Here is a 25,114-nt window from a genome sequence, read left to right as displayed (position 1 = left end):
GCTTAGGAATTGATCCCTTAATCTGTGGGGTCTGATGGTACTTCCAGGTAGATGTCAGAATTGACCCGACTCAGGAAACCAGGCTGGTGTCCCAGAATTGCTTGGGAGTGTGGAAGACACTGACTTCCACCTCACACATGTTGGAGCTGGGTTCAGACCCTTTAGGTCATACAGTGGCAAATCACCTAAAAATAGCATTTTAACTTTAATAGCAGTGTTTTGTGGTTTAATCCAAAACAGAAAAGTGGAACTTTAAGTTCCTTAAGCAGATATTAAGCACCAATGTGGACTGCCTCATTTGTACCACTTTCACTATTTATACCACCATATAAGACTGTTCTTGTTCAATGAATGGGAAACATTACCGCCCAGCTGTCTCATTCAGCCTGGTGTTTTTCACAGTGTGAAAATGCAAGAGTGGAAAAAAATGTATCTCAAACTTAAATGGATGCAAAACATTAATAGAATTATCAACATAAACACACAAGGAGTGTCAGAGATGAAAGTAGCTAGTTTTGCCATCTCTTTTCAAACTTGACAGTGTGGTTTGAATATCTGAAAATACAGTATAAAGACTTGGATCCTCATGCATGTGTGTTCGTACCTTAAGCCAGTGTTTGAGGGATCCTGGCATGTATACCTGTGATGAGAGTTCACACATCTTTCCACGGGGCTGTTTTTTGGAGCTTTCAACCTGTTCGGGTCCATCCATCTTTCTCGGAATGTCAGATTGGTCCACATGGAGTAGGTAAATGGAAACTAATGACACTCATCAAGTCGATTAGGTGAGTGATTTATTAGGCCAGGTCATGTAACACTTTCATCAAGTCAATATCAGGGAAAGAAACCAGGGCTCTTTTACGATGGTAAACTGTATTTGTACTGTCAACATCCTGTGATGTATTACAAATCCTCCAGCCAGGATTAGGATATTATAAATGGGGGAGAACGGAAGGCTCATTTATTCATTGTTTTATGCCCGCAGGTGGAAGACATGCAGTGGGCTGGCAGGGAGCACACACACCCCGCCTCTGTGTGCAGCCTGCCCTGCCAGCCCGGGGAGAGGAAGAAGACGGTGAAGGGGGTCCCCTGCTGCTGGCACTGCGAGCGCTGCGAGGGCTACAACTACCAGGTGGACGAGCTCTCCTGCGAGCTCTGCCCCTTGGACCAGAGGCCCAACGCCAACCACACGGCCTGCCAGCTCATCCCCATCATCAAGCTCGAGTGGCACTCGCCCTGGGCGGTGGTGCCCGTGTTCGTGGCCATCCTGGGGATCGTGGCCACCACGTTCGTGATCGTGACCTTCGTCCGCTACAACGACACCCCGATCGTGAGGGCTTCGGGGCGCGAGCTGAGCTACGTGCTCCTCACGGGGATCTTCCTCTGCTACTCCATCACCTTTCTCATGATCGCGGCGCCCGACACCGTTATCTGCTCCCTGCGGCGGCTCTTCCTGGGGCTGGGCATGTGCTTCAGCTACGCGGCCCTGCTGACCAAGACCAACCGCATCCACCGGATATTCGAGCAGGGCAAGAAGTCCGTCACGGCGCCCAAGTTCATCAGCCCGGCGTCCCAGCTGGTGATCACCTTCAGCCTCATCTCCCTGCAGCTCCTGGGCGTGTGCGTGTGGTTCGTGGTGGACCCCCCGCACATCATCATCGACTACGGCGAGCAGCGGACGCTGGACCCCGAGAACGCCAGGGGCGTGCTCAAGTGCGACATCTCCGACCTCTCGCTCATCTGCTCCCTGGGCTACAGCATTCTCCTGATGGTCACCTGCACTGTGTACGCCATCAAGACCAGAGGCGTCCCGGAGACGTTCAACGAGGCCAAGCCGATCGGATTTACCATGTACACAACCTGCATCATCTGGCTAGCCTTCATCCCCATCTTTTTTGGGACAGCCCAGTCCGCAGAAAAGGTAAGTGCAAGACATGTATGTGTTGATTTTTCCCCCCTGGATTTAACGTTCTCTTCAAGGCCCTCTCCTGCCTTTCCTTTGGTTCATTTATAGTCTCCTTAAAATGATTCGGTCTGTGGTATTCTTATTTAGAAACACACACACACACACACACACACACACACACACTCACGCACAATTCCCTCAAGGCCTAGAGTGGGGTGGGAACCTAGGTCAGTGTGGCCTGCAACCATGTTTGGATAAAAATGTACGTCAGCACACCTGTTGCTGAATAAAGCAAAGTTTTGTGGCTTCCAAAACTGTCACCTTTCTTGACTTGCATGGCAAATGGAGACACATGACTATTTCATGTGGGATTGAGCATATAGCAGGGAAGAAAGTAGGATGGTTTGGGGCTCTAAACCTAACAAGTGGAAAGAATTATACTTTGGCGTATGCAGATGGGACTGTATTAGGATTAAAGTTGTAAATTTAACTTAGGAAAGAATGTATAAATTGGAAAATAAGTTTTTCAAAGTCTAGTGGGTCTGTTTTGATATGGTTAATAACTATATTAACAAGTCAGTGTAAAACAATGCTTTTGCAGATTCTGGAAATGTGCATTATGTGAATTAATAATAATAATAATAATAATAAGAAGAAGAAGAAGAAGAAGAAGAAGAAGAAGAAGAATTTAAGTGCTATTTATACTTGAACCTATGAATGCCATTTTAACATATACTGTTTTATCTCAAGAGGGCCCTAAGTAGTTTAACTGGTTGAACAAATCTTCTGAGTTCTGACATCTAACCTTCCTTTCTTTTTTTTATCTCTTTCTTTACATTTTATAAATTACAGCCCACTCTAATTTTTCATTTCGTGACTTCCAAGGTTGTGGGAGGTGCAAATACAATGCCAATAAGACGTTATTTTTTAATTTAGATCAATCCTTCAGTGCCTAGATTTTTAGATGAAATAAAACCATGGTCCTATATCAAGCTATCGGATATCATCTTTGTAGTTAAAACATGCATTTTGCTAATAAGTTTTCTTAAGATAATTGAAAAAATTTAACCATAGTCTCCCAGAATAGTGACTTTGCAGATTTGCAGCTGCCCCTGAGGAGCAGTAATAGAAATAAAAGAGTTTCAGGTGAAATGGGCACGTGAACATGCTAGGGGTGGAGGCTGCCCAGTGCTGCTGAGGATGCAGGAGCGGCACATCCAATGTGAACCTGAGTGCAATGTGTACTAGTACATTTATGGTGCAGATAAATCCATGCCTGTAGAGATATGACTGAATGTGGCTAGACAAAATTCCCTTTTATTTATGAGCTTTTTGGAATCAAAATAAGTCAATAAAGCACATGGTAAGACAAAGGATAAAATAATATAATTGATAATTATTTTGCATTATGCCAATGAATATGGCAAAGACTAAAGAAATCAATAAGAAACACCAATTTTAGGAATTTTCGGAACAGGATAATTCTCAAATTATTTAGTTGGTCTTACAGTCGTTGAATTTCTAACAACTCTACATCAAGAGCTATTATATAATAAGTAGCAAAGAATTTGCTACTGAAGTATATTATATAATGCACTTCTGTGTCATCCAAACACTTCACATTGAAATTGGCTAGCTGCTATTCTCTGTTAAAGTCTCTATTATTCAAAATAATACACAAAATGTTTGAGAATGGTTATTTTTCACATTACTAAAATTATTGACACATATTAAAAGCGAATAAAACGTTTTTGTCTCTAAAAAGAAAAGGCTTGAAATAAATTTCATTTGCTTTGGAGGACCAAAGAGCTGGTCAGTCTTCCATTCTCATTTATAATGCTTAGCCAATGAACCCCACCATTATCAACTTGAATTGTTTGTAACAAAATAGGCGGCCCACACACCCATTAATTCAGCAGGTGCTTATTGAGCATTGTGTCCAGCATTGTTCTAATTATTGATCTCATGTCAGTCTGCTTTCCTGTAAGGCTCTGTCTGACTCCAGCCGAAGCTGAATGATGTCTGCCAGCAGCAGGAAGGTGTCAGGTTCAAGGGCAAGAGAAGATGGTGAGGGGTCAGATATGAGATGAAAAAGCAAAGATGAGAGCTATGCATCCTATAGTTCTAGTATGTAATCAATTACACTTCCTTAGAGTAATGTCTACAGAAGAAAACTTATCTAGCCACATAGGTCTCTCTGAAATTACAAGAGAAGCAGGAATAAAAAGCTAAATTAGTTGAATAATTTTGACAGATGTTTCAGAAAAATCTCTGAGTAAAATCAAGTTAAAAGGGGATCTTAGTAGCATTCACAAAGGCGGACAGCTCTCTCTGTCTTCATTCAATGATGAAACTCCTTTTAATTTCTGCACATTCCTTTTCCCTCCCAGAATTAGAAATCAAGATGAATTACTATGTTTATTCCAATAGAGCTTATGCCATAATTTATTAACTTCTTGCCTACTATTGCATTTTACTAGGCAATAATAATAAATGCACTTTTTCTTTTCTTATAGAAAATTGGTGTGAAGGAAGGGTGGGCATTCTGAGGCATGAACATGGACTAACACAAACTCTCATAATTTCATTAAAAAGACAAAATATGCAAATATAATTAATGTAATAGTCAGGAAAAGAATCTCAGGGATGGTTAGGGGCTATTAGGATAGAAAAAAATCTCTAAAATACATATTTCACCATCTCTAATTGGTCTCATAAAACTAAGCTTTCAGACACGGGTTATGACACTGCCAAGCTCCAATGAGCACATTGTGTTAAACCCAGTGTCAAATAGAAACAAAATAAAACACCATCAAAGTGAAAAAGAAAAGAAAACTGAACAATGTCAAAACACCTGAATGTCCCCAACCAGCCTTTCTCCCTTCACTCTCTGATGGGTTGTGCAGCAGCTAGCTAGCAGCCCAAGTCGGAATCCTGGGAGTCACCTGCAACTCCTTCCCCTTATTCACTCCCACTGCTTTATCTCCTCCTCTCATCTTTACATCTAATCTTTTATAAAAATTTGTAGAGGGTAAGCAGTATCTGTCTGATATATATCTGAATGAATATGTCTTTTATTCATTAGAACCTTTTATGTCAGTACATTCTGAATATTCAGATGCCTATTCAATGAGTGAGTGGAGTGTTTTACACAATAACCATATAATAATATAAATGCTTATTTATGATTTTAATTAGACTGTGGCCTTATGGGGATGTTTTATATATATATATATATCTTATTGTGATTTGCATTACAATAGTTTTTTTCTGAAAAATAAGTTTTCTTATTTAAATGATGGGCCATATAAACTTATTTTTAAAATTTTGTCAATCACTTATTCTGAATAGGACTGCTAAATATTTAGGGAGAAATATAAAAAGGAATTATTATAGTTGCCCTTAATTCTATCTAAAGATACACAAAGCAAAGGAGGATTAATGTGATTATCCAGATATGTTCACCACGTCGTCCCTCCCTTGTTCTTTTACTGCATGTGACTACCGGAGACCAGAAGAGGGTGGGGAAACAGGTGGATGAGTGGGATTAGGAGGAGCATGAGCTCTGGAGTGGGGAGGCTTGGGGTCAAATCCTGGCTCTGTGTAGAACAATCACCCCACCTGCATTCAGCCCTATTCTCAAAATAGAGCAAATCTGAGTTCATATATATATTGTAGTATAGTATATAACAAACTAACAGACGAAAGTCTCCTCCTCTTGTCTCATTATGGTGTATTCACATAATAGATCTCATAGTACAATAGTTTACATGATATGAGTTATGAGACCGTTTAGCACATAATAAGCAGTTAATAAATGTTGGCTATTATTCCTATTAGACTACATTTCATGAGGACAGAGACCTTATTTAGTTAGCTCCCCATTTTATCTTGGGCACCTTGCAGAAAGTCGGGCCAAAATAGTTTCTCCAAGACACAAGTGTTTAATGATTAAATATAGCCACATTCATTCACATAATTGCCTCAGTTTCTCCAGTCATTTAGACCATGTTTGTGCGGCACCCCAACTGAAAGTGCTTTTGCAAACAGAGGGGCTCTCTTGAGGCTGTAAAGTATATAGGTTATAGCAGTCAGAGAGGAAGACAGAATCTGTAAGAGGAGGAGGAGGAGGACAGAGAGTTCTTTTCGAGGCAATGTGTAAAGTATTTTCTCTCTTTAGCAGAAAATACTGGAAGAAGCAACATGTCATCAGAAAGCAGCTGCTAAAATATTTAAGTTAAAATCTAGTAACTCTAGCAAGAGTTGTAAAGAATAAATAAAACTTCTACTTTAAGAAATAGCCCAGATAAGAAAAGAACAGCCTGAGAAACCTGGGATAAGAATGTAAACATGACCTAGACAACAATGGAAGTGATTTTCAGACTAGATCAGATTAGTGGTAGTTTCCAGCCCCACCTGCCTCCTAACAGTTAATTCCTTAGGATGCTGGGAGGTAGAAATGATTATCAGTATCCATCTTGCATGTTTGCAGTTGTAAACTGCATAGTGTTTCCTTTCCTTGGCAGCTTGCAGTCATATGAAGCTGGTCTTCTTGAAGGGTCCATGATGCCCCACTGTAGTTACAGAACTATCTTAGACATCACGGTAGATTTTGTCTGGGCAAGATCTATAATACTGGACTATTGCAATCGATTCTTAAAGGGAAAAAACAAATTTAAAATAAGAAAAAGAAAAAACAACTGGAAAAGAAAAACATCTCATTTGTGCACTCAGTTAAAATGCTATGCTTATGGCTCTAACCGGTTTAGTTCAATAGATAGAGTGTCGGCCTGCGGACTGAAGGGTCCCAGGTTTGTACCTTGGTCAAAGGCATGTACCTTGGTTATGGGCATATCCCCAGTAGGGGGTGTGCAGGAAGCAGCTGATTAATGTTTCTCACTCTCTATCCCTCTCCCTTCCTCTCTGTAAAAAATCAATAATATATATATTTATATATATTTATTTATTTATTTATAAATGATATGCTTGTGAAGATATGGAAGCAAAGGATATCTGGGACCTAGTGCACACAAGCCTGTTAAGCAACTCTCCCAGGAATGTTGCCTTAGCTACATTTGTTACTTTGTTCCAGGCTACGTATTTCCACTATAGAAAAAGACCACTTACACATTTAGGACAATTCTTTTGGCGGAAGCCAATCTTATTTGACAGCACAAAGAAACATTTGCTCAATGAGCTTTGCTTAGAGTCTCATAATTTGGGGGCTCGGAGGAACTGCGGGGCCTAGGATTACTTGAATCAAACATCTGTTTGTTGGTGCAAAGATGGTACTTTCACACTCATCTTTTTAAAACTGAAATTGAATTTGCAAGGTTTTGATCTTTTATGCCCAAATTAGAATAATTTAATCAACTAGTCAATTAGTCAACCTGGAAACTTCGTCCTGGAACTAATATATCTCATCAAAATGGCTTAACTTTCTTAATATGATTGAAATGTTAAAGTACTGGATTTGATTAAGATTAAACCATGAATATTTTCAGAGTCAATAAGGACCATTACTTTATTTCAAAATGTTTAGGAGACTGTCATACAAAGAGATTCTCTCTATAGGCAGAGCTATGACACCACAGACTGTAGGTTGTACAGAATGTAGTAACTAATTTTGTTATGTAACTTCAAATTGAATTTTCCATGATTAAATAAGATGCTTATATCTCATGCAGCGCATAGAGTGCCAACAAGAGCAGATTGCAAAGAAATAGTTTATTTTGGCTATCACCGAAACACATTTTTATGTTGGAAAAATTAAAAAATATATATATCTACATGCAGTTTTACATGGGTTAGTGCTACTCACCCCAAAGTGTAGAAAATATCTCATGAAAATATAGTATCAATTTAAAATAAATGTAAGGCATATTTATTTGCCTCATTAAAAGAACTACATAAAAAATTCAGTGTGGCTTTTAGGTTAAGATAGGGGCTGGCACAAACATATATATTCCTTCCCTCTAGGGCAGTGGCTCTCAACCTTTCTAATGCTGCAACCCTTTAATACAGTTCCTCATGCTGTGGTGACCCCCAACCATAAAATTATTTTTGTTACTACCTCATAACTGTAATTTTGCTACTGTTATGAATCATAATGTAAATATCTGTGTTTTCCAATGGTCTTAGGTGACCCTGCTAGATGTTCTCAACCTGTGTGTCGCGACCCTAGAGTCTAGGGTAACAATGAAATTGGAAAAAAAAGAAAAGAAAAGAAAGAAAGAAAAAGAGGAAAGAAAAGAAAAAGAGAAAAAAACAGAAAGGAAATGAAGGTGGAGAGATATAGAGAGAAAAGAAAGAGAGCAAGCTATAATAGTTTTAGAGCCAATATTAGGTAAACAATTTGAGAAAACCCTGAAAATAAGTCGAATCAGTCTGAGATTTGGAAAAATTAAAAATGAGAAAACACAGCCCCAAAGAGGTCATTGGTTCTTACCATGGGAGTCCCAAATAATTCCTAACCCTAAAGTCAACATACAGACCTGAAGTAGGCATAGGCGTGACCGTGGAGAAAATTATTTAAAGAGCTACGTTTCAAATAACTGGGCCAGGTGAGCACCTCACTTTCCCTGTCTGTTCTAACCTTAGATGTAAAAAGAGTACAGCTTAAAATTATAGAATTCTACCTTAAAGAATGGGAATCATCTGATGGTAGAATTACTTCATACTCCACTGAGAGAGAAACAGCAGAATTTGAAGTAATTTTATTTCAGACAGATGCGGACAAGTGGGAAATAGAGAAGACAGACTTTATCCAAAGAGAAATATGACCAATTTCTCAACTCTGAGAATAAGTTCCCTCAAAGGTGGGCCCCCAGTCACTTGCCTGCCTGCATCCCTGCATCTTTAAGAGCAGCCAGTCAGTTAAGACAACCACTGACTTAATACAGGTCATGCTGGCCAAGAAAAATGGATTCCACCTGATCCTTCAATTATAATTATACATGAATGGCCAAAGATGTCAGTCATGAGAATAAAAGAAAACCAATAACATCATTACACACACACACACACACACACACACACACACACACACACACACAGGGGTAACAAAACAAAACAAAACAAAAGCAATTCAGAAAATATAAGATGATTTTTCAAAAACACAAGAGAAACATGTTATTACCATTCCAAGAGAATCAAGAAAATATTGAACATTCATGCATGAACTGATTGCTATGGAAAAATCAGTCAAAGAATAAGAAAAAATAATACTGAAAATTAAACTTATGAATGTGAAAATAAGAAGCTGGGTCGATGGACTGAAACATAGGATGGCTAGGGTTAAAGAGCAGAGGAGAGATCTGAAGGGTAAAATAAGAGATAGAACCACAAAGAAAAAGATTAGTGTTTAAAAGAAAATATGAGAAACTTTAGAACATGTTGAGCACACATGCAGGACCTAATAAACATCTGAGAAGAAGAAACGGGAAAAGAAGAGGAAGAAATGCTAAAATAATAACATCAGTTGAATTCATATTTGGGTCATTAGAAAGAAGTTTCATAACTGAAGATAATTCTTAAAGTCTAAAAAGACACCCATCTCAGGAATATTTCACTAATTGAGATAAACTTCCAAGACTTTTAGGGGAAAGAGGAATGAAAAGCTGACTTCATCTGCTACCCTGGATTCTAGAAGGCAAGGAGCAAAGACTTTCTGAGGGAAAAGTATTTTAAACTTACAATTGTGTAGCCAGCCAAACTATCCATCACTGTGAAACTGAAAATGTATATGATTCAGGAAATCTGGTGCCTACATATTTTACATATGAATTCTAGATGTAGTCCAACAAAATAAAAAAGTGTATCTGATTAAATTAATAACTGATAACATATGATTTAGAATAAAAAGTTTAAAAACAAACTGTAAAAAGAATCTATTAAACCCTAGTGTCTAATTGCCCTTTAAAATGCAGTTTTGATAATTATATTTATTTCTTCTCTGTGAGCCCAGTCATGCTACTTGAATGAATCCAAAGAAATAGTATTTAGTAGCCATAATCCAGGGATTGCTTTTGTCTTGATCTCACATTGTTAGAAAGGATTTAGAAACAAAACATGGAAATGTTAATTTACTGAAATAAATGTAAATATTATAATTTGATATAACTTGAAGAAATTAGGAAACATCTAAGTAGGGTCAATGGAGAGAGAGTTGTGCAAACACACTAAAGCATTCACCTTTCACTGTCCACAGATACAATCTAAAATTGCTAACTCAATAGATATGTATGCTATTTAAAAAATAATGAAACAAAACATAAAACCTGTTCAGGCATGTTAATTCTATAGAACAGCATCAGGATATGGAGAATGGGTGACAGAGGGTTTTAATTTTATTTAATAAATGCTTAGACTTTATTTTCCTTAATTAATAAATATATAGAATAAAAATAGAATACAGAAAGTTTTAAGGGAAAGTTCCAAGAAAAACTTTTCTTATACAAAATGAATCTACAGTTTTTATATTGGAGATTTTTATACACACACACACACACACACACACACACACACACACATACTGAGTGGCCAGATTATGATGATCTCTGAATACATAGTAATCTGGCCACTCAGTATATATTAATATATAGGCTCAGTACATGAATTCATGCTTGGGTGGGGTCTGGCCAGCCTAGCTAGGGGGAGGGGACATGGGCGGTTGGCCAGCCTGCCAGCTGGTCGAACTCCTGTTCAAGGGGACAATTAGCATATTAACTTTTATTATATAGGATATACACTGAGTGACCAGATTATTATGCATCCAGAGATCATAATAATCTGGCCACTCAGAGTGTGTGTGTGTGTGTGTGTGTGTGTGTGTGTGTGTGTGTCACAGTTTATGAATTTCTTCCTTTTTATGGTTAATATCATTTCTAAATAAATATTTTTAAGGGCCACAATTTAAGTATTAGCTTACAACTGATGATAGCATTTCATCAAAACTATTTATCAAATGTTTGCCAAATGCAAGGACCTTTGCTTGATGGTTAGGAAAATGCAATTATGAGCAGGGAGTTTGCTGTCCAGATGTTTAGGGTCAAGTCGGATAGGGTAAACCAAGCACCCAGATGACTGTTATAAGGCAGAGTAATGCAGTGGAGGCAAAGTGCCTATTGTGAGATCTTGTGATCAGTAATGGCAAAAAGAGGAAGGTAGCATATCCTTTGAGGGATCAAGAAAGTCTCCACGAAGGAGATGGGAATTAAATAGACCTTGAGCCCTGGCTGGAGTGGTCAGTTGGTTGGGCATCATTCCATGCAGCAAAAGGTCACTGGTTGGATTCCTGGTCAGGGCAGTAGGCAAACTAATTGATGTTTTGCTCTAATATAGATGTTTCTATTTCTCTCTCCCTCTCCCTCCTCTCTCTCTAAAAATCAATCTATACTAATAAAAGGGTAATATGCTAATTAGTCCAGACATTTTCCGGATGTCCTTCTGGACAAAGCCAAGGCAGAGGCAGTTAGGGGTGATTAGGCAGGGAGGCAGGTGAGTGATTTAGTTAGACCCACAGGGATGGGGCCTAAACTGGCAGTGAGATATCCCCTAAAAGGTCCTGGAATGGAGAGGGTGCAGGCTAGACTGAGGAACACCCCTCATGCACAAATTCCATGCACTGGAAATTAAATAAATAAATAAATAAATAAATAAATAAATAAATAAATTTCAAGGCATTGAGAGAAACAACTGCAAACAGGCTTCTTCAGGGCACTATGTATAAAACCTATGTCCAAGTAATTGTTTTAATCACAAGGAGAGCTGGGTGACAATAGTCCAATTTAGTCACAAGGAGAGCTGGGTGACAATATGTCCAATTTCTCCCATTCTTAATGGCACTCCTTTTACCCTGGAAAAGTATTTCCCAGTGTGGGCAATAAATTATAGGGTTATCTACAAAATAAGTCTCATTTTATAATTGGCAGGCATTTTGTGGAATTATGCCAAGTCTGAAATTCACTACTAGGGACATGAGCATATTTGAATCTCTCTGAGACTGGCTCTATTCTCAATACACTGACATTTTGTGAAATTTCTTTGTCAATGATAAGTCATGAATTGTAGTGTGTGAGGATAAGAAAAGACAATAATAAGATTATTGAAGAAATCCAGGCAAGAAATATTGGGGGCTTGACATGTGGCTGTGAAAGTGGAAAGAAGAAACTCAATTCCAGCTGAATTGGGAGCAAGAGAAAACGGAGTGGGAGGTGAGGTGCTTGCACTGTCTGCTCTGTGGCTGTGTGTATGCTTCCGAACCTTCTGTGTGGCTGCCACAAGGATTCCATCACATCGAACTTCACAAAAAAGACTGTAGCTTTTCCTTTGGTGTGGGTGAAAGGAGAAAAAGCAAAAAAATAGTTACTAATTACTGCATCTAACCAAGTATGGAGAAGAATTTGGAGCCCAAAACAGTAAAGTTGGATGAAAATCAGATCGTGTAAATAAAAGCAAAGTTAAGGATACAGGGACAAGAACACCTGGTGGATTGTAATTTTCAGAAAACAAATCTGCCAAATAATATTCAAATAAAGTTTGATCACTGAAATTAAAAGGCAAATTCTCTAGAAATTAAGTCAAATTATTTTCAAGTAAGTGATTAAGAAACTAATTTAAATATATAATTATCATTGACATTATGTAAATTCGGATGTTAGGTTGATTTTATATTCTATGAATTTGGGCAAATTGTAAAGTAATCTTGGTTTGCTCTGCTTGTCATGGTCATGAACAGATGCATTTAATATCTTTTTCTTTACTATGTATCTCATTTTTTTAATGTTGGGCTCCTTGAATATAATATATTAACCCAGTGGTCAACAAACTCATTGGTCAACAGAGCCCAATATCAACAGTACAAAGACTGAAATTTCTTTTGAGAGCCAAATTTTTTAAATTTAAATTATATAGGTAGGTACATTGTTATTAACTTAATTAGGATACTCCTAAGCTAGCCTTTGATAAAAACTCAAGGGGCCAAAGAGCAGCATGTGGCTTGCGAGCCGCAGTTTGCCAACCACTGTATTAACCAGTCAGTTTTCAATTGTGCTATTATTGTTGCTCTTTAAAATTATTTATAAAAAGTCATGCATTGGGTCCATGAGGTAATCTGTAGAGTTCTGATCTTGGCAGTGCTCTAAATCTTGTTCACAGGAAGAATGCTGAACCAATCAAAACTCACAGTACTAATTGTAGGGTTTTTGTGTGTGTGTGGTTGTTTTTGTTTGTTTGTTTAAGAATGACATATTACTCATTTTGAAAAAAATACTTTTATCTCAAAAATGACAATAAGCCACATGTTGTCATCAGAATTTTATATTCACTATTTGTTCAGTCACCTGTATCTCTGGGGGGGGAAAAATCAAGAAATGTAATATTATATGTTTTGCTGTTAGTTGGTACAAATTTTGTAGCAAACAGCTTTTTATATAACCTTTGTGAGTATTTGCAAACATATACATTACAACACACATATAGCTGCTGTTGATTGCATGTTCTAAGTTAAGATTAAATGTTATGTTTCTCCTGCCAGCTGTTTTCTCTAAAATGCTCATCCACAGAAAGTGAGTTGCAGCAAGACTAGTATTGGTAGACTGTGAGCCTGTTATAAAACCGTGCTGTGTTTACACCCGTAGGCAGCCTGTTACTGTAGCTCTGCCCTTTCTTCCACAAAACACTGTTCCTGTGCTAAAATGTCCAATCAGACTACAACTTCTTAAACAGTTGGCTGTTATACCTGCTTATTGTTAAGAACTGACCATGACATACACAAAATAAATAGTTACATTTTTAATAAAACATTCGTATAATGTGGCACAAAAACAGCAATGAGTAGGGGCAGTTAGTACCATAGGATTATAAGACAGCCCTTAACTTACTTATTTCACTTAGTATGTACAGTGTATTTGTTACATAGAGAGAACATGCATATGTTTATGATTGTTATTGATAACCCCATCTTCTTTTTCCCTCCCTGACATGCTGGGAAACCATATTGCTTTGAATCACCTTTTGTTTCTGTCTCCTTGATCTCATCTTCCTCCTGCTCAACTTCTCACCACCCCTGATGTTGGCCTTTCTCCCAGGCACTACTCCCTTGAAGTCTTCATCACTCACACAGCTTCTGCTATGAAAGGACACTCATGCTTTCTTAATCTCTGCTTTTTCACATGTACAAAAATGTGACTTAAACAGTTCAGATACTAAATATGAAAGAAATCCAATACCCAAATTGTAAAATTAAGATATATGAAACCAAAATGTTTTATAGTTGAAATAGAAACTATTTAATGCCTCTTATGCCCCCAAATCAAACTAAGATCTTTGTGTATAAACAATATTTTTTATCTCAAAGAGATGAATTTTATAGATACAGGGAAGTTAACTCAAGAATGTTTACATTCCTACTGATGCTATGAGGCATACATGGGGCTGAACCTATTCATTTGACTGCAGGTCTCATGCTTTTAGCTGCTCTTTCATATTTCTCCATTATGCTTAATCTTTTTTGAAAGTCTTCTCTTCTACCAATGTCATCTCTATTTTTCAGAAAACCAAACTTGAGAGTTAATACAGACTATCTTTTTCATGTCTCTCATATTAATACTCTGTCAACAAATTTTTTTTCTTCATCTGAAACTTTCCCTAGATCACACTTCCAAAGTTAAATCTCTTCCCACTTCCAAGGTCAAATTCCTAGTCAAACTTGGGACTGCTGTGGTGACCTCCTAGACTGATCTCTGACAGTGACTTCTAGATTTCTGCCATACAGATATTCTACACACTTTTCTGCTTTATCACTTTTTGAATGTATACTCAACCAACCACTTTCACTCTATAATGTTGACAGCATTCACTGAGCTAGAGGTGGCCTGCCTTTATAGAGATTGGATTTAGTAGAAGAGACTGATTTTAAACTGATAGTTCTAGAATATTACTAAGAAATTTATTGTAGTGTTATAAAAGATAGTATGAAGGGTTCTGAAACTAAAATAATTTTCATTGACCATTAGATCAAACCTACATTTTTCAAATCTTGTCTTTCCACAGCCCTTCATTTTCAATGAACTCAGTTTTATTTGTATGTTTGTTTGTTTTAAAGCAAATCAACCAACCCATGAATTCTTCTCTAACTTACAAGACATTAAGGAATCTGAATGATATGTACACTATCTGGACACACATTATTTCATTTATTTATTTATTTGTTTATTTAAAATATATTTTATTGATTTTTTTACAGAGAGGAAGGGAGAGAGATAGAGAGCCAGAAACGTCGATGAAAGAGAAACATTGACCAGCCGCCTCCTGCACACCCCCACCGGGGATGTGCCACAACCAAGGTACATGCCCTTGACCTGAATCGAACCCAGGACCTTTCAGTCCGCAGACCGATGCTCTACCACTGAGCCAAACCGGTTTCGGCTGGACACGCATTATTCCAGATTTGTGTCCTATGCTGTTTGTGGGGCATTTATGAGTCTATGCACCTATGATTGTATATATAGTAGAAATTATTCAGAGAGACATAATAATCACAATTCTCATGTGTTTTTCCTGAATTTCACTTCTTGCTAGTCCCATGATATCTGCCAAAGTACATTGCAAATAGTTTTCACCAAAAAGGTTTTTGTTGAGTTAGAGGTACAGGAACATGATAAACATTTTCAAGCCACGTCTGAGTCACTCTGTGCCAGAAAGTAACTTAAAGACAACAGTAAAGAATATGTTTGAACTAAATGATTCTTGTCTCATTACCTCTGTGGCATTTAGAAAGCAAATTATCTCCTCTGAATCCCTGTCTCCTTATCTGTAAATAAGTCTCTATGGTTGTCTCTTCCAGCCTCTCTTGGAATATTTGAGCCCAGACCCCCAGGATGTTTGATTTCCTGTCTACTTCTAAGATGCCCTTATTATAGAAAAAAATTGCCAGTTACTTTGGAAATGGTCAACCACTCAGAGGCATGACCTAATTTTTAAGTAAATGCACATGAAGATTATTATGCCTGTGTAGTGAAGGATGCAAATGAATGCACAACACATTTTAGAAGATAAATGTGCTTGAGGCAGTCATTAGTCTTATAAACCTTAATCAAGTGCATTCACATCCACATACGTTCCGGAGTCTGAATTACTTTTCCAAAAACCCCTATGGGGCATGTACTCACACCATATGTTTCTTTCAATGTTGCTGAGATATCTTAGACAGGGAAATGAAAAAGACACTCAATGCTTCACATTACTTTCTAAATGTTTTGCTCTCTATTTGAAAAAACAAAGGTGAGCTATGAAGTATAGCTGATAGTAGACATCTCCTAGTTCATCAGATTATGCTAATTTAGCATAACCTAGCTTTACTTTGGCACATTCTACTCATCATTACTTCTTTTGTTTTTAATATATATTTTACAGAGAGGAAGGAAGAGGGAGAGAAAGTTAGAAAATCAATGAGAGAGACACATCAATTAGCTGCCTCCTGCACACCCCCTACTGGCGATGTGCCCGCAACCAAGGTACATGCCCTTGACCGGAATCGAATCTGGGACCCTTCAGTCCATAGGCCAACACTCTATCCACTGAGCCAAACCAGCTAGAGCATTACTTGTTGTTTAACATTCAAATCATGTATCCCTGGTAGAAAGGCACAAGCACTGGCTGGAAGGCTTTAACGTGACTCCAGAGAAGTTGAAGTGGAATGTAATCTCTTATTAGCGATTGATTTTGATTTCACCTCACATTAGTGAGTACCTTATCCCCTTCTACCACATCTCCCTTGTACTTCCAGTTAATGCAGTACCATAAATCGTTCTGCAACAGGCCTTAGGAAGACAGAGGGGAATTATGTCTACCAAGCAGCCTTTTCATGACAAATTACAGAGAGCTGATAGCAAGCACCAGTTAAATTCTCTGGCATACCTTTGCATTTTCCTCTCATTTGACTTTTCTTTTCCTTATTTCCCTCATCCTGTGGACCCTGGGAGAAAGCCTGTGTTTTTAAGTCTGTTTGTAATGGGGGAAAAAGGAAAGCTGTTATTTTCTTGAAAAGAAATTTCTGATAGTTTAACAATTCAAGTATGGAAACTATGTAGGTGACATGAATTTTTTTCTTTTCCTGTTGGTTGTAAATCTTATAGGGCAAAATGAGAAACACATATTTATTTTGAAAAATAAAGCACCTATTTCTAATGCAAAATAATTTAGAGCAATTCTAACAGACACAGTTTGCAATAGATATAAATTGTGCATTAGTTTATATAACACTCTGAGCAATTAAACTGCATTCTGGCTGGTTGCATGGAGGCAGCATGGTTACCAAGCAGTGGGTAACGTCAGTGTTTACAAATGGGCATTGAGCGTGGCTGCCAAGATATAAATCCTGGTTTGGTCATGAACTGTGTGCTGAGTGTTGCATATGTTACTACTCTAAGCATCGGCTCTCATCTGTAAAATGGGTATAACAGTATTTAGCAGACAAGATTAGTTAAAATCTATATATATAAGAGCCGAGCAACCAGAATGGCCAGAATGGCCAGTCACTATGATGTGCACTGCAGCTGGCCAACTGACCTGATAGGGGCAGCCCCTCTCCCAGGCTTGCCCTGCCCCCAATTGGGCCCTATGGAGTGGGCTGGCTGGACCCCATCCATGAACAAATTTGTGTACCAGGCCTCTAGTATTGAATAAAACCAATCCTTGTTATCCCATAATTCCGTCAGGCAGAGTGGTTAGGGGTGATCAGGCAGGCAGGTGAATGGTTAGGAGCCAGTGGTCCCAGATTGCAAGAGAGATGTCCAACTGCCAGTTTAGGCCCAAGAGGTCCCCCGATTGGAGAGGGTGCAGGCTTGGCTGAGGGAAACTCCCCATGCACAAATTTTGTGCACCAGGCCACTAGTTTAAAGTATTACTTTCTCATAACATCCTGAAATTTCAGTGCCCTTCGATAGTATAGCAAATTTGGAATTGTTAATGTGTATAGAAGGGAAATTATTATTTACAGTACTAAAGTATTCTATTTCTGTATGAAGTGCTGATAAGCAAAACACCTTCCATTTTACATTTTAACTCAGTATATATTGTCATTGTTTTCACACAAAAAAAAGTTAGGATTGCTTGTTTTAGTAAATAAAAATTCAAATGTTCAGCTAAATTTAAATTTCAGATAAGCAATGAATAATTGTTTTGTATAAATATGCCCTGTATAATATTTATGACATCCCCAAATATTATTTATTGTTTGTCTGAAATTAAAATTTAAATAGGCTTTTTAAAAATATTTTGTCAGGCAACTCTATAATAGGTTGATGAGAATGAATAGACTTATAAGACAAATGTAAATAACAAACAAAAAGTTAAAGCCTTCAAATTATTTGATACAATAATATAATAAAACTTTATATTTAAGGTAAAAAATATTAATTAACAATGGAAATATAAATTTAAATAGCAAAAAATGGTATATCAAGATAGATACATAAAAGTCCATAGATAATTATTGAAGTAAGCAGAATAAAGCCCTCTCAAGGATGCAAACATTCCAATTGTGGAAACCTGTGAATATGATATGTTACATGGCCAAGGGGAATTCAGATAGCAAATGGAATTAAGGTTGCTAATCAACTGGCCTTAAAATGGGTACTCTATTCTGGGTTATCGGTCCAATGTAACGATAGGGACTGTCATAATGGAAGCGGGCATTAGCATCACAGTAATGTAACCTGAGAAAGATCAAACTGGCCACTGCCAGGTGAAAGGGGCCCTGAGCCAAGGAGTGCAGGCGGCCTCTAAAAGCTGGAAAAGGCAAGAAAAGCGATGCCCCCCAGGGCCTCCAGAAGGAAAGCAACCCTGTCCATACCTTCATTTTCAGTCAATGAGACAGACTCTCTGCCAACTTTGGACCTCCAGAACTGCAACATAATCTGTGTTGTTTTATGGCACTGAGTTTGCAGTGATGTGTTATAAGAGCAATAGGAAACTGATACATTGGGTAAATCTGCGTTCATTATTGCTTTGGGGGACTCCTTGTGTAATTTTGTTATTTTCTGACATGGCATACCATTCTTTAAGACCAATAATAATAATAATAATAATAATAATAATAATAGAAATATTTTAATATTAAAAGCCTTTTAGAATATATAAATGCACAATTTGAAAGTGTATATTAAGATGATGCACTATACATTGAATTACATTTAATTACATATACATAGTGAATGAAGCTGCTTTATGTATCATATCTCTTTATATTTAAATATTTGTCCAATACATATAAGATTGGCTATAATCTTTCCTGAGTAGTGTTATTCAACACATTTATATAAAAAAAAGAAAAGAAATTGCCTTCTGTAGTCTCTACATTCATTAGTGTTACAATCTCCTTTCTAAAGTATATTTTAATTATCCTATAAAACACCTGCATTGTAGAAAAAATGGGAAATAGTAAGAGAAAAATAAGCACTTATAACCTATGCATCTAAAGCACATGCTGTAGTTTGGAAGAATCTTTTGTTATTGTTTTTTTTTCAAAAGTGGGTTTCAATCACTTTTAGGAAAAGATTATGAAATATGTCATTTAGTGGATGACAGTAATATACCAGGTGTACTTCAACATTTTCTTGATTTCAGGCATCCTTTGAAATTTTACTGTTATAAATACAATCTTTATCCAATGTCATTTTGCAGAATTTTTATTGTTATTTCAGGAAAACTTCCCTATAATTCTTTGTAATTATAAAATCAAAAGTAGGACATTTTTTGTAGATCATAGTATTCACTCTCAGATTGATATTAATGCAAATTAGCATCAACACTATAGAAAGCTCCAAGTTTAGTAAATATAAGCCTTTGGATATATGTACTAATTTGCAGGTGAAAAATAAATAATACAAGTAGACTGACTTTGGATACTGGAAAGATCTTTACAAATCTGATTTCAGTTATTAAGCTATCTAATTTTGAAGAAAAAATTTAAGCCACTTTCAATTATGATATATGGTAATATAAAACACAGTCATTACAAAAGAAAATCCAATATACACGTGATATAAAAGTTATATGTGATATATATATATATATATACCACAGACACCTATGATGAATAATTATGGACACATTTTAGAGACTTTCATACAATGGTCATAAAGAGGTGAATAAAATATTAAAAGGGTTTTGATATTTGTTGCTAATATAGTATAAATTAAATTTGCTTGCTGATTTCTAAACTCCATTTTAAAACAGACCCATTCTCAAATTTTGTATTTCATATAAAAATAATTCTGTCCTAAGACCAGGTGATTTAAATCCTAGAATTATATCCAAAGAAACCCTGGAGGACCTGCCTATGTAAAGAGGTTCAGCTTTGGAGGATGTGGAGCTAATGAATCTAAGAAATAGGTTCAATCTCCATGTATACTCGTTTAAGTTTTAAACTAGTTATATCTAAAAACTAGTTTCAAACTTTGGTGAAAATATTTCACATGTACGAAATATAGCAAAAGGGACTATGAAGGAATATGTACAAATCACAGTGTCAGAATAAAGAGCTATTTTAAAGTTTACTGAACCAATTTTTTGTCAAGAATTGATACTAACCAGTATATGTCCACAAGATGCCTGAACACCTCTGGTGACTAAAAGCTCGCTACCTTCCAACCTGACATATAACAGTTGTCAGTGATGACTTTAAGTCTTTCCTTAGGTTGAGCTAAAATGTATCTCTATTGAAGTTATGCTGATGGGACTATTTAAAAAAATCAAGGCTAATTCTTCAACTTTCACAAGGCAATCAATCAATCCTTTCCATATTTGAGAACAGCCACCAAGGCTTTTTGAACCTTGTCTCTAGTTTAAGCACCATTTCTTCCTCCTTTAAGTATTGTTTCTTCCATTTCAAATGTTTCATAATAAAACAGAGTATGCCAAGAGAGGTTGGAATAGCACAGGTCAGTTGTATCAGGAAACTAGATTGGATGGATTTCTTAATAAATACTAAAGTCACTTCACTTTCATTTGGAACCTGTGTCAAGGTTGAATCATACTGAGCTTATTTTCAACTAAAACCCACGTTTCTTTTCAATGTGTTGTTGCTGACCCCTGGATAGTGCTCGGTGTCCTCTGTTTAGTCCCTCGCAGCTTTAAAGTGCTGCTGTGCATTTTAAGAAAAACTTAAGGAAGCCCCTGCTTTCTGCCCAATGAGCTGGGTTGTGCAGCAGTAGCTAACTGTGCTGCTGTGGCAGCTCTGGGATGCTGACAGGAGCATCTTATCTCCTGCCTCCTTCTGGCCAGGGTAACCTCAGCACTGCCACCGCTGACTAAATCTGAATTTACAGGTAATGAGCAGTGGGGTGTGTGTGTGTGTGTGTGTGTGTGTGTGTGTGTGTGTGTGTGTGTTAAAGCTTTCTGTCTTGGTATTATTGTCAAAATGACAAGAAGAGGATAACTGTCCCATTTTCCAAGTTTATTTGCACTTACAAATTTCAAATTCTTACATGTATTATCATGACAATTTTATTATATGTATTACCTATACGCTATGTATAGATGTGTCTGAAGTCATTTAAGAATGTTTTGCCAGGACCGGTTTGGCCCAATGGATAGAGCATCGGCTTGGGGACTGAAAGGTCCCGGGTTCGATTCCTGTTAAGGGCATGTACCTTGGTTGCGGGCATATCCCCAGTAGGGGGTGTGCAAGAGGCAGCTGATCGATGACTCTCTCTCATTGATGTTTCTAACTGTCTATCTCTCTCCCTTCCTCTCTGTACAAAATCAATAAAATATATTTAAAAAAAAAAAAAGAATGTTTTGTCCTTCAATGTCTAGGGACCATGGTGAGGCAAATCCAAACAAAATAGATTTCAGAAAAGAGAAGGATCCAGGAGTCTAGGCAGAGATAGAACTGATTAAGAAGCAGTTATCGAGTCCCCACTGTTTGTATTTTGCCAACATAGAGAAGTTCTCCAAAGGAAATTGCAATTTGCTAAAGATTGTAGTTATGCTAATAATCTCTGATTGGAAAAGAGGAACATTTACATATTTGTAGCCCATTGTTTATTGAATATTTACTAAATGTCAGGCATTGATCTAACCAGGAGTGGGGAAAGTCAGGCCCATGGGCTTGATTAAGGCCCACAAAACCATTTGGTCTGCACCTACCAATGAATTAGGGGTGAGTTAATTAAATGTTTAACCTAATATAGCAGGCTAATTTTTAAGTTGATAATTTTGTATGACCTGCAATTGAAGTTATATAAATATCCAACGATAAATATCCAAATGGCCCTTGGCAGTAAAAAGTTTTCCCACCCCTGATCTAATAGGATATTAAATTAATCTTCAACATAATGTTATAAGATATCTGTTAGTATTATTCCACTAGAGGCCAGGTGCACAACATTCATGGGGGAGGGGGGGAAGGGTTGGTCCTTCAGCCCATCTTATACCCTTTAGAAATCTGGGAGCCCTCGGGGGATGTCTGACTGATGGCTTAGACCTGCTCTCCTTAGTGCTGCTGGGGAGGTGGGAGAGGCTCTTACTATCACTGCTGCTCTCACCAGCTGTGGGTGGCAGTCCCTCTATGGGAGTGCACTGACAACCAGGGGCAGCTCCCTGGTGGTCAGTGCACATCATAGCAACCAGTTGTTCTACTATTAGGGTCGATTTGCATATTGCCCTTTTATTATGTATGATGATTTTATAGATGAGGTGGTTGGAGATATTCACATATAAAAAGGTAGATGACTTGCCTGAAGTCACAAAAGTAGGCAAGTTGTAAAGCTGAGATCTGAAGCCATGCTGTCTCGCTTCAGAATCAGTTTCTTAATCATGATGCAGTGTCACAGGAAAATTAAGTGGGCAAACTAGAAGAGGGAAAAGCACTTATTTGACTGTTAGTAATTTGAAAGACTTTGTTGAGAACCTCTTAAGGTTGAATTAGCGCCCTTTGTCCTTCTGTTTCTGTGATATCTTTTGTATGCCATGCTTTTGTAATTTATTGCATATGTTGCATATCACTTTGCACTTGTCTTCACCACTACCTTGCTATTTCCTTGAAGGGAGGAACTGGATTTCATTTTATGCCTCCTTGTTGCTAAGCAGAGGCCACACAGAAATGCATTCAGGAACATTTGCTTTATTAGAGGAATTCGTGAGGCTTTAAATTATGACTATGTTTTTCAGAGGTGGAAATGGGCTTACTGGGAAAGAAGAGCCCGTTCTAGGAGTTTCTAATCAAATAGGCATCTGAAATCCACATTGACAAGGCAAGAGTTTTGTAAGAGACATGTCTGAAGGAAGCATCATGAAGTGAGTGGAGATACATAGAAAGAAGACACTTAGGCTGAAGCTCTGTTTACTCAGTTTTTTTCCTGGTTTGGCTCATTTTACCTATAGATATCATTTGCAAAGCTGAGTATTTGCCCCGTTCTTGGTTCATTTATTTTGGGGAACAGTGGTTTTATCCAAGATATTGAGGAGTTCTCAAGCGAACCCTAGTCTAGGGGTCTCTATCCACTGAGCCTTTTATTGAGTAGGAACCACTGGTAGATTGGAGGTATGTGGACAATATATATCAATATATAAATTCTATTAGGAATCTCATAGAAAGAACTAAAGTCTGAATGTCGGAACAAGAAGATACTGCAGGTATTGAATTGGGGCCACTCTAGTCAATATTTATATTAATTAGTGGTAAGATTAATTAATAAGCCTACACAATTAAGACACTAGAGGTAAATGAGGTGATGAGAAAAGGAAAGCTGAAGGTTGTGGCTTTTTGTACATCTATAAATCAGTTTATACAACTGTTTGATTTTAGTGCTAGTAAAGGTTTGCTTGCATCCATCAGTCTGAAACCTAATTGGTGACACAAGAGTTGGTTTTAATGTTCATTATTCCACTTCAGAATCTTGAAACTGAAAAATTACTATACCTGTACAATTGAACACCTTCACTCTTTTCTTTCTTCCTAGGAAAGACCTCTATAATTTAGATCCCTACCCATTATCATTATTTGCTAGCTGCTGAATTTGATATTTTACACTATGGTTAGTAACAAACAGTTACTTAGAAATCGGTCAACAGGAAGCTCTTTTCTAGCACATTTTTGTAAAATTTCAGGCACAAAATCAAGTCTCTTTTATAAACACTGGCAAACATTTTACTGAAAAAAATGGACTAGGGAATATCAATTGATTACTTAGATTAGTTTATTTTTATTACATATGTATGATTAGAAGAATAATTTACATTAATAAAAGAGAAACATATAATTTAACCATCACTTTGCTACTCCAAGCCACGCCCACCAGCCATTCAGGAGTGGGCATGCAAATTAATCCAACCAAGATGGCAGTTGGCCACAGAGCTGGAGCAAGCAGGAAGCTTGGGTTGCCCTGGAAATGGAGGAAGCAAAGTGTTCTGCAAACCCTGGCTTCCACTCAAGGCTACAAAGTTTCAATTATAGAAGATAAATAAATCCTAGATACTTGCTTTCAGCTGGCCCTGGCTTCTGCTTAAGGAGGCACTGAAAAAAAAAAAAAAAGAAAGAAAAGAAAGGAGGGCCTGGGACCTTGAGTTTTCGGCAGGTCTGGCAGTTGTGGGTGATCAGGCTAGTGGGGAGCAGGGCCATTGAGGGTAAGTAGATCATCAGGAGGGCCAGTTGGGGGTGATCTGGCCATCAGTAGGGTCAGTTAGATGTTATCTGGACAGTGCAGAGGGGCAGTTTGGAATGAGCACACCAGCAAGGGTGGGCAGTTGGGGGTGATCAGGCTGGCAGGAGGCATTTGTGGGAGAGCAGGCCAGTGGCAGGGGATAATTGGGGGCAAACAGGCCAGCAGGCAGAATGGTTAGGGGCAATCAGGCAGGCAAGCAGGCAGTTGGGAGCCAGCAGTCCCAGATTGTGAGAGGGATGTCTGACTGCCAGTTTAGGCCTGATCTCTATAAACTGGCGGTAGGACATCCTTCAAGGGGTCCCAGATTGGAGAGGATGCAGGCCGGGCTGAGGAACCTTCTTCTTCTCCTCCCCTCCCCCACCCCCTCACCCCCCCATTCATGAATTTTGTGCACTGGGACACTAGTTGGAAAATAATTGGCAAAATGATTGATGGAAAATATAATGTTTTATGTCTATTGAGACATAAAAATTAAAGCAACCATTTGCCACAAAGTCATCAGTACACTAAATCTGTACATGTAGATCATCACTGTAGA

At 37.7% G+C, this 25,114-nt stretch overlaps 1 protein-coding gene across 1 annotated transcript in view; it reads left to right on the top strand.

Moving 5' to 3' along the window:
• Positions 1-25,114, top strand: part of GRM8 (glutamate metabotropic receptor 8) — a 702,547-nt gene that overhangs the window by 629,428 nt on the left and 48,005 nt on the right. Inside the window, exon 9 of the mRNA XM_045576508.1 lies at positions 986-1,921. Coding sequence (XP_045432464.1) covers positions 986-1,921 — 936 coding nt within the window. The remainder of the gene's footprint in view (positions 1-985; positions 1,922-25,114) is intronic.

This window comes from Pipistrellus kuhlii, unplaced genomic scaffold (assembly GCF_014108245.1).
Source record: "Pipistrellus kuhlii isolate mPipKuh1 unplaced genomic scaffold, mPipKuh1.p scaffold_m20_p_10, whole genome shotgun sequence".
NCBI classification, from domain to species: domain Eukaryota; kingdom Metazoa; phylum Chordata; class Mammalia; order Chiroptera; family Vespertilionidae; genus Pipistrellus; species Pipistrellus kuhlii.
This window is presented reverse-complemented; position numbering and strand designations above follow the sequence as displayed.